We start from the raw sequence: 14,895 nt of genomic DNA, 5'->3' as shown, positions 1-14,895 counted from the left end.
TCAATTGGTAATTAGTTTTGGCACCATGACTCTTCACCTTTAATATTTCGGTGTGCATCTCCTTAGAACAAAGGACAATCTCTGCCCTATCTACAGTATAATTAACATAATCAGGAAAAGTAAAGTCAATACCACCTCATGAAATTCACAGACCATTCCTCCCCAACTGTCCCAATTCTGTTCTTTAGCGTTGTTTTGAATCCGGTTTCCAAAAAGACCCCACATTACACTTAATTGTCACATCTCAACTCCTGTTCATCTAGTACCATTCCTGGCCTTTTTTGTTTTTCACAACACTGACATTTTAAGAGTTCAAGTCAGTTATTTAGCAAAATGTCCCTCAATTGGATTTGTATGATCGTTTCCTTACGATCAGATTTGTCAGACGTTTTTTTGGAGAAATCCTACGTGAGTTTGTGTCCTTCTCAGTGCATCTCAGTACATGATGTCAGTTTGTCCCATTAATGGCAACATTAAGCTTCGTCATTTGGTCAAGGTAATACCCACAAGATTTCTCTAGTGTATGGATAACTTTTCCTCTTCATGATACTCTGCTGCTGCTGCTGCTACTGCTAAGTCGCTTCAGTCGTGTCCAACTCTGTGCGACCCTATAGATGGCAGGCTACCAGGCTCCCCTGTCCCTGGGATTCTCCAGGCAAGAACACTAGAGTGGGTTGCCATTTCCTTCTCCAATGCATGAAAGTGAAAAGTGAAGTTGCTCAGTCATGTCTGACTCTTCTCGACCCCATGGCCTGCAGCCCACCAGGCTCCTCCATCCATGGGATTTACCAAGCAAGAGTACTGGAGTAGGGTGCCATTGCCTTCTCCACATGATACTCTAAGATTGTGTAAATATCTTTACATAGATTTTCATGTTTTTATATATGTAAACCTTTGTACTCAATGGTTTTCAAGTACACCCATTTTCATGACATGTTTAATTACAGAAAACTTAGAAATTTCTATTTGGAAAGACTTGCTGCAAGCAATCTTTAAGATATTAAGTGGGAAAGTGTGATACTCATGATGGCATTTTAACTTTTCTCAATAAATATAAGAGCGCCAGACTGAATAGAACCTGCCTTTTTCTCTTATTGAAGAACACTAATACCTTTATCAATAGTTCTAGAGAACAAGAATTTATTTTGCATTTGGACTAGTAGAAAGTTTTAATGGAAAAACACATAACTTTTCAAGATCTGTTTATTTCCTCCACTGTTGTATCTCACACTTAACACAATTAACTGCACATGTTTTCTGATTTTTTTTTTTTTTTTTGTATTACAAAACATATTTGACTGGCTGAAGTTCAGAGTGCCAACTTATGATAAGCATGTTGGTTTTGGCTCACCTAATGAATTCCATTTGATTTCTATTTTATTATGAGTAACTAGCTGGCAAACATAAGTTCTAATGCTTTAAGGTATTCATTATATATATGCATCTAGAATGGTATCAGCTCTGTACTATCCTTGGAAGAATTAAGAAAATGGTCCTTTGAATCACTTTCTGTAGGCGCCATAGTTGATAAAGGCGAGCATCTAGTTATGACCCATTGCCTCACTTCTCCACCCACCTTTCTCTGCCAAAAAAAGCAAATAAATCTTCTAACTCAAGTCACCAAATACAAATATGTTACCTTTACCAAGGTTTCAACTACTTTATTTCTTCCACCAAGGAAGATTAATTTAGCATTCACCTCCTTTCCTGTTTTCTATAACATATGCCTTAGCTAACTCTTTTCCTACCCCCCACTTCTATGTTCCAAATGCCATAAGCCCTGGACAAAGAACACAGGCTTGGGCTTCTGAGAATCAAGAGTTCAAACTTCAAATTCAGCAATTTTCTAGATTTGAGGCTTTGGCAAATTACTTGGTTTCTCTGGGTCTAAGCTTCCTCATTTATAAAATAAGGAGTAACTCCTACCTATTTTATGGGGTTGCAAAATGTCCCTTAATTTGGGTTTGTCTGATGTTGTATGAATTGTATGTTATTCTGTTTTACATAACAGTAATCTTGAGAAACCCATATGCAGCTCAGGAAGCAACAGTTAGCACTAGACATGGAACAACAGACTGGTTCCAAATAGGAAAAGGAGTACGTCAAGGCTGTATATTGTCACCCTGCTTATTTAACTTATATGCAGAGTACATCATGAGAAACGCTGGACTGGAAGAAGCACAATCAAGATTGCCGGGAGAAACATCAATAACCTCGGATATGCAGATGACACCACCCTTATGGCAGAAAGTGAAGAAGAACTAAAAAGCCTCTTGATGAAAGTGAAAGTGGAGAGTGAAAAAGTTGGCTTAAAGCTCAACATTCAGAAAACGAAGATCATGGCATCTGGTCCCATCACTGCATGGCAAATAGATGGGGAAACAGAGGAAACAGTGTACAGATTTTATATTTTTTGGGCTCCAAAATCACTGCAGATGGTGACTGCAGCCATGAAATTAAAAGACGCTTACTCCTTGGAAGGAAAGTTATGACCAACCTAGATAGCATATTCAAAAGCACGGACATTACTTTGCCAACAAAGGTCCGTCTAGTCAAGGCTATGGTTTTTCCAGTGGTCATGTATGGATGTGAAAGTTGGACTGTGAAGAAAGCTGAGCACTGAAGAATTGATGCTTTTGAAGTGTGGTGTTGGAGAAGACTCTTGAGGGTCCCTTGGACTGCAAGAAGATCCAACCAGTCCATTCTGAAGGAGATCAGCCCTGGAATTTCTTTGGAAGGAATGATGCGAAAGCTGAAACTCCAGTACTTTGGCCACCTCATGCGAAGAGTTGACTCATTGGAAAAGACTCTGATGCTGGGAGAGATTGGGAGCAGGAGGAGAAGGGGACGACAGAGGATGAGATGGCTGGATGGCATCACCAACTCGATGGACATGAGTCTGGGAGTTGGTGATGGACAGGGAGGCCTGGCGTGCTTCAATTCATGGGGTCGCAAAGAGTCAGACACAACTGAGCGACTGAACTGAATTGAACTGAACTGAATCCCAAAGATGGGAGCTTTTATTTTACTATCATTCATCATCCAGAATATGGAGATGAAAAAAATATCATCAGGTATGTGAGAGGCTTTGATCTATTCGAAGTCCAAATTCCACTGACTATATACACCTGCTGTGAAAAACCAATATACATATTATCTAAAGTTTTTAAAGCGAATTTAAAGTTAGCAGCCTTGGAATCTGCATATTGAATTAACAATTGTCAATTTCCTGGATTTGTTTAAATCAAAGCAACAGAAAAAAAGAATAAACCAGAGGGTCAAAGAACAGATGGTGAAGAAAGGGGAACAAAGGGAGCACAAAAGAGAAATGAAGGGATTTTCTGTAATGCTGGACATATTCTAATTACATTTTGAAAGCTAAGAGTAGTTTGGATTACAACAGTATAAGCACTTGTGAAACTCATCCAACTTGAAGATTCATACGTTTGACCATATGGTAATTCTGCCATAAAAGGAGTGTAAACATATACTCACCTTTAACGTGAGCCAAAGTACTCCTGAAGTGTACTAAGGCTGACAAAGAAAAAAAAAAAAAAAAGGAAAGACGTGATACAGCAAACATGGCAAAGTGTTAATACTTGTAGAATACGGGTGATGAAAATACGGGTAGTTCACGTAGAAGTCTCTGCACTTTCCTGTAAGTTTCGAAGTTTTCTTAATAAAAACGTTGGGTTAAAAAAACAAAAAACAAAACAAAACAAAAAAAAAAAAAATGAGAGGACCACGAACGCGTTTGAACACCAGGATTTGGGGTGGGGGTTCCCAGACAGCTCACAGAACACCTCAGAGCCTCCCACCACAGCTTCCCAACCACCGAACTAAGCCCGAGGCAGCGTGGCCCGCCCCCGAGCCCTGGCGCTGGGGGTCTGCCGCCCGCGTCGCCCCCTGCTCGCCCGGTCTCAGTCCGTTCTCAGAACACGCTCCATCACCTAGTTCCCAGAACTCAGATTGCGCAGTGGTCACGTCATCATCGACCAGGGCTTGCAGGGACCACCCTAACGTTACCCAAATCTTAGCCTAACTGCCTCCCCCTAACCTCCCAGCCCCCGGGTCCCTGGCCCCATTTCGCCTGACATGTTTTCATAATCCTCTCAGGCTCCGGGCCAGCGGCGTTGTCAGCCATGGGGCCCGATCATATAAGGAAAATACTGCGGCCTCATCCGGGGGCTGCATCGTGGACCCGGGGGCGACCCTGTCCCCTACGCCACTCGCTACACCCCACACCTGCTAACCTCCCTGCCCCGCTTCTCGCGCCCGGGCCTCCCGGGCGGGTCCAGCCGCCTCGGCCTCCCCCTGGGCTGCTCTGCGCAGCCGCCCAACCCGCCTGCCAGCGCGGCTCAGCCAATCCCCTCCCACTCCGTCTTCCGTGCCCACCCGACTTCCGGCCGGGCTCGGCCGCCCCAGACCTTCCTCAAACCCTTTCCGCCCTTTCGGCAGCCCAGTCACACGTTTGGCCCCCGAGTCACACGTTGAAGAGAATCCGGGAGTGCGGAGGAGGGGAACCGCTAATTACCTTGGCGCGGGGAGGGGCTCCAAAGGCTAGGTTGGGCAGGGGAGAGTCAAAACAGAGGGAATCTCTAAAAACAGTGAGATGGGGAAAAGAATCCGCTCACGAGGAACGTTTTCCAGTGGGGAGGCCTGTCTCCTTTCAAGGTTTTTGGCACCATTGGTTCCCACCCGGTGTGGCCCCAGAGGGGCGACGCGGGGCCCAGAAGGGAGCGCTCGGACAGGCCCTCCAAAGTAGGGGAAAGGGCAGGGGCGTAGCCTCGCTGGCACCGCCCCGAGCACTTAAAGTCGGGCGTGGCGGGCGGGACCGCGGCGTCGCTGCCGAGGACCCGAACGCTGCCGCTCGTCTGCCCGCCGCCATGGCCCTGCTCCGAGGTGAGCGCCGCGGCCCCGCCTCTCGCGCCCCTTCGGGGGGCAGGGGAAGGACGTCGGGTGTCGGCGGGGAGTCGGGGTCTCTTTGGTTGTAAAAGCGGACTTGATTAAAAAAAAAAAAAAAAAAACCAATCCGGAAGCATTGTTTGAGTTTAGGGGAAACCATACGTGCGAGGCGAAAGGCATTGCCCACCACGGTTTTGCTTGCTCCTGACCTCGAAGGTCCTTTCCCTTCTCCGCGCGGTAGTGACCCTCCTAGTTCGAGGTCAGCTGTTGGCAAGACCAGGGCGGGGCCCCCTAAGCGCGAGGCGACCTTGGGCGGAGGGGTGCCTTTCAGACGAGCTGGCGGCCCTCGGACCTGATCACAGGGTGGGCAAGGCTTGGAAGGAATGAAGATTCTCTTGGCGTCGTTGAGGAACCTCTGCCCGAATAACCTGCACCCGCCCCGCCTCCCCAGCCCCAATGCTTGATGGCGTTCTGTTGGAGAACCTGCTTAAACCCGTTCCCTTCTCTTCTTTCTGACTCCTGAAAAGTGCCGTCCCGGAGTACATAAATTCTGCCGTTACTTTTTTTTTTTAAGTATGTAAATTCCCTTTTCATAGCAAATGGTCGCAGTCAGTGGAATTTTAAAGACTATGACAACTTGTCTTTATGTGTCCTTTAAAGAACCTTCAGATGAGACTCATATATCAAGGCCTTGGGAAAGAAAACACTTGGTAGGATCTAAGAAGCGAGGTTCTGGTGGTCCAGGGCCCCAAGGGCTCTGTAAAGGTTTGATTCTGTGCTGGTTTGATTCTGGATTCTAAAGAAAGCAGCCTGCTACCTAGAAGAATAATGTGGTCTAGTTTCCAGTCTGTCCCCATTTCCTCAGGACTGTGCATCTGCCTGTGTAGCAAGGAGAGTTTAAGACCACTTAAGAGTCTTATGGCAGAGATCTAGGCAACATCAAATGATGGTTTTGATTCGAGTGGGGGGCAGTGGGATTGGGGAAAGGGGGGAGGGATGGTTTGAGATAGATTTGGAGGTGGATTTGACACAACTTGGTGATCGGTTGGAGTGGCAGGTCTATGAGAAGGAAATGCCAAGAATGACTCTAGGTTTGAAGAACTGAGTTCATGATACTTATTAGGGAGTGAGGAAAATGGGAGAAGGGATAGACTTGGAAGAGAATATTGAGGTGCTCAAGTGCAGATACCAGGTAGACAGTTGGTTAGGGGGATCTGAAGCTCTGACAAGCCAAAATGACATGTGAACAGTTCCGGTGGAAAATAGATATTCTGAGGCAAAAAGATTTGTTAGTGCTCTTTCCAACTGAATTTCATACAGTAGCATGCTTATTTTTATTTTTTGATGGCGTATTCAGGAGACCCAAATTATTTAACAGCTGCATTGTCATGAGCTGTCTTCCTTAAAAGGAAATCATGATTTTATTGATTTCTCTGTTTACTGTTTTATCAGTGATTCTTACCACTTTTAATACAAACTCCTTTGAAAATTTGATGAAAACTATGTAAGGAAAGAATGTGCATCAACACCTGCATGGAGGAAGTATGAAGTTTATCACTTTGGGACACCATTCACTATGATGTTAAAGTTAGTGATCATACTTTTATACGTTTCCCTGTTTTACAGTTGAAGACACTGATGTCCAGAAAGGTGGACTGGCTTATCTATAATGGTAGTTAGTGTTTTGGTTGTTATTGGTTAGTTAGAGGGCTTCCCTGCTGGCTCGGCAGTAAAGACACCGCCTGCAATGCAGGAGGTGTGGGTTCAATCCCTGGGTCAGGAAGATCCCCTGGAGAAGGAGATGGCATCCCACTCTGGTATTCTTGCCTGGGAAATCCCATGGCCCGAGGAGTCTGGTGGGCTGTGGTCCATGGGATTGTAAGAGTTGGACACAACTTAGCGACAAAACCACCATCACCACCAGGATACAGATGGACTCGTCTCTCAAGAAACATACTAAGTGCTTGCAGGACTATTGAGTAAGAGAGAAAGTTTGACTAATTCTTGTAAGGAAAAGGACACATTTAAGTGGGAACAAAATTGACTTTGGTAAAGATTGTCATTAATCAGATTTCTATCTTCAAGTAGAACCAGTACCCAGGTTTTTTACTAGCACCCATCCAAGGACTTGGTTGGAAGGTTGCCCCCAATAGTAATTCTCTTACTGTTACCTTAGCTTTGCCGGGAGTGTTTGTACAGCCTTGCAAAGCATGTTGGTGGGCTGCCAAATTAATCCTGCAACTGAAGCGGGTACAGAAGCAGCAGTTGTCCTTGCTAACTTTGTTTGCTGTCAGCAGTTGTTGTGATTAAATGAGTAAATATTTTCCTAACAATGTAATAGAAAAGAAGGCAGAATTCCTCTTTATTTTCTAGTGTTATTTTTTCCTCTACGGTCACATTTGCCACCTTGCCAGGCCCTTTCTTGGCATTTCTGACTCATTATGCCTTGGATTAATCTGTCTTTTCACTGTCTTTAGTGGAAATCTTTAGCCCCTGAATTTCCAAAGTCTTTTAAAATACATAGATGTTAGTCTGGTTAATGACTGTTAGGCTTTAGACCTTTTAACATGCACACAAAATTGACATCAGATCAGATATTAATAATTATTGCCATGGTATCCAGTTTATGAAATGGGGAAAAAAAAATCACACATACCAGATTTTTTTTAAATAATTTTTTAAAATGCTTAATAGCATTTTCCCCATTCAAAATCATTGTATTAGTTCAGTGTTAGCCTTACTCCTGCTAACTTTACAGTCTGGGAGCACCAAGGAAACAAATGTGATGTAAGGAAAGGGGAAATTCTTGCTTTTGTTTTTGTTTTCACACACACACACACACACACACACACACACACACACACTATTTTGTAGGTTTCTCATATTTTACCATTAGAACTTCCCACATGAAAATGCTTTCTTAGATTATGAAGTACAAGGAAGAAACCTATGAATGGAAATTTATGGAGAAGCAAAGGAAGTTTGCCTTCATTGTTTCTGAAAAGCCAGGGTTCATTCAAATCATTTCTGTGTATGTAATGTCATTTTTTCTGGTTTTTGAGATTTTCACATTCTCTTTAGTTTTGAGAAGTTTGGCAGTGCTGTGCCAGGATGAGTGTGTGCATGTGTTTTGCATGTATTCAATTTGGGGTTAACTGAGCTTGAGTTAATGTTAATGTTAATGATAAATGTTAACTGTACATTTATCTTTTAGTTTTATAGAAAAGTTGAACACAAAGTACAGAGCATTCCCATACACTTAACTCATCCCACTCCATTATCCCCTATTATTAACAGCTTTCATTAATGTGGTATGTTTGTTACAGTTGATGAACCAATACTGGTACATTATTTTTAACTAAAGGTCATAGTTTACATTAAGTTTCATTTGTTGTGTTGTGTAGTCCTGTAGGTTTTGATAGATGTATAATGACATATATCTACCATTATAGTACCATAAAGAGTAGTTCTCTGCCCTAAAATTTCCCTGTGTTCTACCTGTTCATTTCTCCTTCCCTACAACCCCCAACCCCTGACAGCTGCTGGTCTTTTTACTGTCTCCATAATTTTGCCATTTCTAGGTGTTATATGCTGCTGCTGCTGCTAAGTCGCTTCAGTCATGTCTGACTCTGTGCGACCCCATAGACGGCAGCCCACCAGGTTTCCCTGTCCTTGGGATTCTCCAGGCAAGAACACTGGAGCGGGTTGCCATTTCCTTCTCCAGTGCATGAAAGTGAAAAGTGAAAGTGAAGTCGCACAGTCATGTCCGACTCTTCGCGACCCCATGGACTGCAGCCCACCAGGCTCCTCCATCCATGGGGTTTTCCAGGCAAGAGTTACCGGAGTGGGGTGCCATCACCTTCTCCGAGGTGTTATATAGTTGGAATCATATAGTGTGTTGTCTTTTCAGATTGGCTTGTTTCACCAGCAGTATGAGTTTAAGTTTCTTTCATGTCTTTTCATGACTTGATACCTCATATCTTTTTATTGCTGAATAATATTCCATTGTATGAATGTACCACAGCTTATCCATTCACCTACTGAAGAACATCTTGTCTGCTTCTAAGTTTTGGCAGTTATGAGTAAAGCTGCTATAGACATTTGTGTGCAGGTTTTTGTGTGGACATGTTTTCAACTCATTGGGGTAAATACAAAGGAGTGTGATTACTGGATCATGTGAGTAGCATATGTTTAGTTTTAGGGTTGGAAGAAACTGCCACACTCTCTTCCAAAGTGGCTGTACCATTTTGCATTCCCAGAATCAGCGGGTGAACTTCTTTTGCTCCCTATCATCACCAATGTTTGGTGTTGGCAGTGTTTTGGATTTTAGTTGGGAGATGGAATCTCAGAGTTGTTTTAATTTTCAGTTGCCTAATAACACGATATCAAGCATTTTTTCATATGGTTATTTGACATTTGTATAGTATCTTTGATTAGCACATTTTTATGCATTTTTAGCTGGGTCATTAATTTCTTATTGAGTTTGAAGAGTTCTTTGTATATTTTAGATACACATATCTTTGTAAATTTTAGATACACATACAATACTTATCTGATATCCTTTATCAGATAAGTATTTTGCAGGTATTCCCTCCCAGTCTGTGGCTTGTCTTTTTGTGCTTTTAATTGTGTCTTTTGAAGAGTAGAAGTTTTCAATTTTAATAAAGTCCAAGTTTTTCTTTCTTGGATTGTGCTTTTGGTGTTGTATCTAAAAAAGTTATCACCAAGCCAAACCAAATGTCCCCTAGGTTTTCTCCTTTGGTATCTTCTAGGAGTTCTATAGTTTTTGCATTTTATATGTAAGTCTATCCAGTTTGAGCTAATCTTTATGAAAGGTGTAAGGTCTGTCTGCTTTGTTGTTGTTTGCATGCGAATGTTCAGTTGTTCCAGCACCACTTACTGAAAAGACTATGGTTTTTCCATTGACTTGCCTTTGACTTTGAGGTCAATTGCAGTAGACTTTGAGGTTCTACCCATGTTTTTGGTTTTTATTTTGTTTTTCCCAATATTCTTCCCCCTGTTCTTCAGATTACATAATATCTGTTTATCTATTTCAGAGTCACTGACTCTTACTCCGTTCACTTCCATTCTGCTACTACACCCATTCAGTACACGTTTTATTTCAGGTATTTTTCCGTTTTAGAATTTTCACTTTGGTTTTTTCCTTTAATCTTCTTTTTCTTTGTGGAGCTGTCTGAGCCCTTATTATGAACATATTTTTCTATATATTTTGGAACATAGTTATGAGAGACTACTGCTTTAAAATCCTTATCTGCAAATTCTAACATCTGGGTCATGTTGCGGTCCATCTCTGTTAATTGTCTTTTATCTTCAGGATGAGTTGCACAGGCATACCTCATTTGCTTGTGAATTGCAGATACTGCAGATTTTTTTGTTTGTTTTTTACAAGTCGAAGGTTTGTGGCAGTCCTGCAGTCAAGCAAGTTATTTGTGCCATTTTTCCTACAACATTTTCTCCCAAAATGTATTACATTTTGATTCTCACAATGTTTCAAACCCTCCATCAGCAAAAAGATTACAACTTACTGAAGGCTCAGATGATGGTTAGTATGTAAATTTTTTAGACATAATGTTGTTGCACACTTAATAGGCTGCAGTACAAATATAACTTTTATATGCATTGGAAAACCAAAAAGTTCATGTGACTTGCTTTATTGCAGTAGTGTGGAACCAAACCTGTAATACCTCGGAGATATGTTTGTATCTTCCTGTTCCTATGTGGATTAATTTTGGATTGTGTGGTGGACAGTGCAGATGAACCGTGGTAGAGACTGAATTCTGCTACTTTCCAAAAAGTATTGACTTATTTATTGTTAACTATTTATTTTTGTAGACATTTAATTTGGCTGAACTCAAACTGCTTTCCTCATAGCTCAGTTGGTAAAGAATCTGCCTGCAATGCAGAAGACCCTGGTTTGATTCCTGGGTCAGGAAGATCCACTGGAGAAGAGATAGGCTACCCACTCCAGTATTCTTGGGCTTCCCTTGTAACTCAGCTGGTAAAGAATCCACCTGCAATGCCGGAGACCTGGGTTAGAACCCTGAGTTGGGAAGATCTCCTGGAGAAGCGAAAGGCTACCCACTCCAGTATTCTGGCCTGGAGAATTCTGGCATGGACTGTATAGTCCCTGGGGTCACAAGAAATCGGACACAATGAGTGACTTTCACTTCACTTCAAACTGCAAACTCTGCCCTGTAGAGGGCAGCAGCTCAAAGCTAACTTCAATTCATTTCGCCTTTGCGGCGGTGCATGTAGTTGGCCCCACAGGTACATGATTAAGGATTCAGCTGGATATTTGGGCTCCCCACTGTGGTCCTTTACTTTCACAAACCCCCCTCAGTTCTCTGTAGCTGTGATTGCTGCAAACTCAGTTTTCTTATTCTTCAAGCCAGCCAGACTGAGTTTTTTAATTCTAGCCATTCTATTCAGTGTAGAATGCTGGCCTTCAAGTTAACAACTATAAGCAACTTAACATTCACCATGTGCTATTCCCTTTTTCCATATCTACGCTTCACTTGCCTATTTTTGTTCATTTTCTGGGCACTTGAGGAAGCCATTCTTCTCTGTCGTCAGTGTCTACTGGAGTTGACCAAATAGGAGCATACGAGGCAATGACCAGAGATAGGACTGTACCAAAATTAGGAAGAAAGCAAGCAAAGGGGAAAGAAAAATGAAATAAAGTAAACACTGATATGAAAAAAGGCTGAGACTGTCAATCAAGGAGGATCAGAGGACATTTATGGGAAGGCATGGGCTTCCCTGGTGGCTCAGTGCTACAGAACTCGCCTGCCAATGCAGGAAACAAGGGTTTGATCCCTAAGTCTGTAACAGCCTCTGGAAGAGGAAATGGCATCCCACTCCAGTATTCTTACCTGAAATCCCCATGGAGAGAGGAACCTGGCTGGCTACAGTCTATGGGATCACAAAGAGTTGGACATGACTTAGTAACTGAGCACGCAGACGGGAAGGTGCAGTGCCACAGAATAACCCATCTATGAGAGGAAAACATTTGTAATGCACTAAGCTAATATTTTGCTTCCCTGGTGGCTCAGTCGGTAAAGAGTCTGCCTTCAATGTGAGAGACGGGTTCAATCCCTGGGTCGGGAAGATCCCGTGGAGAAAGAAATTGCAAACACTCTTGCCTAGAGAGTTCCATGGACAGAGGAGCCTGATGGGCTGCAGTCCATGGGATCGCAAAGAGTTGGACATGACTGAGTGACACTTTCACTTTAAACTAATATTTATGGCCTTTTGTAAATATCTGAATACTTTATCTTTAAAGAACCAATCAGATCTGTTCTAAATTGTAGTTATGTATGTTGCTCCTAACATTCTTTTAGACTGTAAATTTCTCAAAGTAGAAACCAAAGAAAAAGCTGGAATTTTTTTTAGGATAGGTTTAGTTTGTTCTATCAAAAGAGATCCCTAACATAAAGGAGAATTGTGTATCTGGGCACAAACCCATTGTTAAAAAGTCTCATAGTTTCTTGGCAAGATGTGAAAATGTGTGCTCAGATTGTCTTTGAGAGAATTTAGCCTATGTAAAGCATAAAGCCTGAAGTCTGTCATACAGTAAGTACCCCCGATATGTTGACTATAATATTTACCTTGCAGAGTTGTTTGGGAAGATTAGATATTATATGACAAGTGACGAGATGTCTAGTGCCTAATAAATGTTAATGTGATGAAGCAGCTGTTAACTGATGTTGTTCCCCAGTACGCAGGCTTTGCATTTTTGCATTTTGCTACTCTAGTGGGTGCCACTCACATCCTAGTCCCTGTAGATTTGTTAAACATGACTTTTTTTCCTTTGGTGGCACTAGAGTGCCTTGAGAAGGGGCAGTTTGTATCTGTCTATACAGGGACACCAATTGAACCAATAGTGATACTGCAGATTTGTAGTCTTTGTATTAATAGATGTATAGATAATCCCTCTGTATCCTTTGTGGTTAGGTCAAATGTAGGAAACTTTGTTATACTCTGACACACATTAAAATAGGGATATTAGTGAACGAGAGTATCTTTAGAAGAAAACAGCCAGAATTAAAGAATTATTGAAAGGATACTTTTTACGTACTTCAGAAAAGAGAATTTAGGTCTGGGGAATTTTACATGTTAGCTGACATCAGGTACTGGAGGGGCTACCCATGATAACAGCATATCTATTTTGCCTGTTTTATTCTAAGAGTAACAGATAATAGTTCCAGTTATTTGAAGTTTGTAATCTGAGTCATCCTCTGACTCTAGAAGCAGTGACATATATAATACAAATTCAAAGCAGCATATGTTCTAGAAGCTATATAAATTGAGTTTGGGATGCATTTGGATAGAACTGGGATTGGTGGATGGAAGATTTGGTAAGCCAAGCCAGTTCAGTATGAGAAAAAAATCGTTAGTTTCTATTGCCCGTTCATGGTAACACTGCTTCACACAATAGAGCATGCCTTTAGCATAAGTTAGAGAGGACCTTTCATCAGAAATAGTCTGGAGGGCGTGCATGGTGTGAGTGCTTGGCCTTCAGGCACCTTTAGTTGGGAGATTCTTTGATTCTGTGACTAAGCAATATATTTCAGCAAATAGAAGCATTTCCATTTTCAGCAAATCATCAGCAAATAATCAGTTTATAAAAATGTCCAGCCAACATGGATTTGCATTTGCATCGTAGCCTGCCAAGCAGTTCTTGGTGCCGCATGCAGGTATTGATCAAAATGATAACCCTTAGGACTGCTTGTGTGTGTGTGAGACCCATGCTATGTATTAAGCGACGGAGATTTTCAGTCATTTAATTGAAAATTGTGCTTTATAGTAAAGTGCACAGAGAATTATTTAAAGCATGTTAGGGATGCTGCTGACGAATCTGCAATTGCTTATAAATTCTCCTTGCAATAGGTGTGTTCATCGTTGCTGCTAAGCGGACCCCCTTTGGAGCTTATGGAGGTCTTCTGAAAGACTTCACACCTACTGACATGGCTGAGTTTGCTGCCAGGGCTGCCTTGTCTGCTGGCAGAGTCTCACCTGAAACTGTCGACAGTGTCGTCGTAGGCAATGTCATGCAGGTTAGTAGGGCAGAAGGGAAGTGTTCACTCCTACTGCTTTCTTTTACCAGTTTCTAAAAATAATTCCTTTAACATGTCATAATGGTGTACTAGTTAATAATAGTTAAAGGTATTCATAATTTAAGCAATTCCCTGACCCCCAAAGCAGTCAGGAGCATATGTTTGGAAACTACATATCTGTCTGGGACTTGGGATACATTTCATTGCTTCTTAAATAACAGATTAATTTCCTTGACTTACTTGAAGTAAATTGGTTCTCTCTGTGTGCCACCTGGGGAGAATAGCAAGCCTAAGCAATGCAATACGTCGTCTATAATTTCTTACACACAGTAGAAGTTTGGTCAATGTTTGTTTTGGGGAATGAGAAGCTCTTTTACCCTCTACCTTGCTGTATATGGTGTACAAAATAGATCATTCATTTGCAGTAATTGAAAGCTGAATATGCCTTCAAAGTGTGGTCAAGATATGGGGATGCTCTTACTCTTCCCACACCTCATTGACGGGATGGAGGCTCTACATTTAGTGCTTTGCCACCACCAGTGCGTGTGTGCTAAGTCCCTTCAGTCGTGTCTGACTGTGTAGCCCTATGGACTATATAGCCCACCGGGCTCCTCTGTCCATGGGACTCTCCAGTGAAGAATACTGGAGCGGGTTGCCATGCCCTCCTCCAGGGGATCTTCCCAACCCAGGGACTGAACCTGCATCTTAACATCTCCTGCATTGGCGGGTGGGTTCTTTACCGCTAGCCACCTGGGAAGCCCTGCCACTGACAGTACTAGAGCCCCAGTCACTGCTCTTCTGGCTTATAAGGTGTTTCCAGACTGGGTGAGATGCCTTGAGACTACTGCCACCTCCTCCACTGCGTGCTTTCAGCTCTTAGAGCTGGGAGAAGGCTCAGAGGGAGGTGCACAAC

The 14,895-nt window shown here is 42.4% G+C and overlaps 1 protein-coding gene and 2 non-coding genes across 6 annotated transcripts in view; 1 reads left to right on the top strand and 2 right to left on the bottom strand.

Moving 5' to 3' along the window:
• The first annotated feature begins 1,267 nt into the window (after positions 1 to 1,267).
• The window catches only part of ACAA2 (acetyl-CoA acyltransferase 2), a 38,509-nt gene continuing 24,881 nt past the window's right edge, over positions 1,268 to 14,895 (top strand). For 2 of the 4 annotated variants that reach the window (XM_086373456.1, XM_086373455.1), the window contains exons 1-2: positions 4,839 to 5,444; positions 13,816 to 13,982. In XM_086373456.1, the coding sequence (XP_086229582.1) occupies positions 13,893 to 13,982 (90 nt within the window). In that variant the 5' untranslated portion in view covers positions 4,839 to 5,444; positions 13,816 to 13,892. Of the gene's footprint in view, positions 5,445 to 13,815; positions 13,983 to 14,895 lie in introns of all 4 variants that reach the window. The other 2 variants (XM_086373453.1, XM_086373454.1) reach the window with 2 other exon arrangements.
• On the bottom strand, positions 3,916 to 3,998 carry LOC147346264 (small Cajal body-specific RNA 18). The gene has a single exon (XR_015154191.1).
• Positions 4,066 to 4,208, bottom strand: LOC147346263 (small Cajal body-specific RNA 17). The gene has a single exon (XR_015154194.1).

This window comes from Bos grunniens, chromosome 24, assembly GCF_055505025.1.
Source record: "Bos grunniens cultivar Pamir isolate PY7600 chromosome 24, Bosgru_T2T1.0, whole genome shotgun sequence".
NCBI classification, from domain to species: Eukaryota; Metazoa; Chordata; class Mammalia; order Artiodactyla; family Bovidae; genus Bos; species Bos grunniens.
Note: the sequence above shows the minus strand (reverse complement) of the source record. Positions and strands in the feature narration are given on the sequence as shown.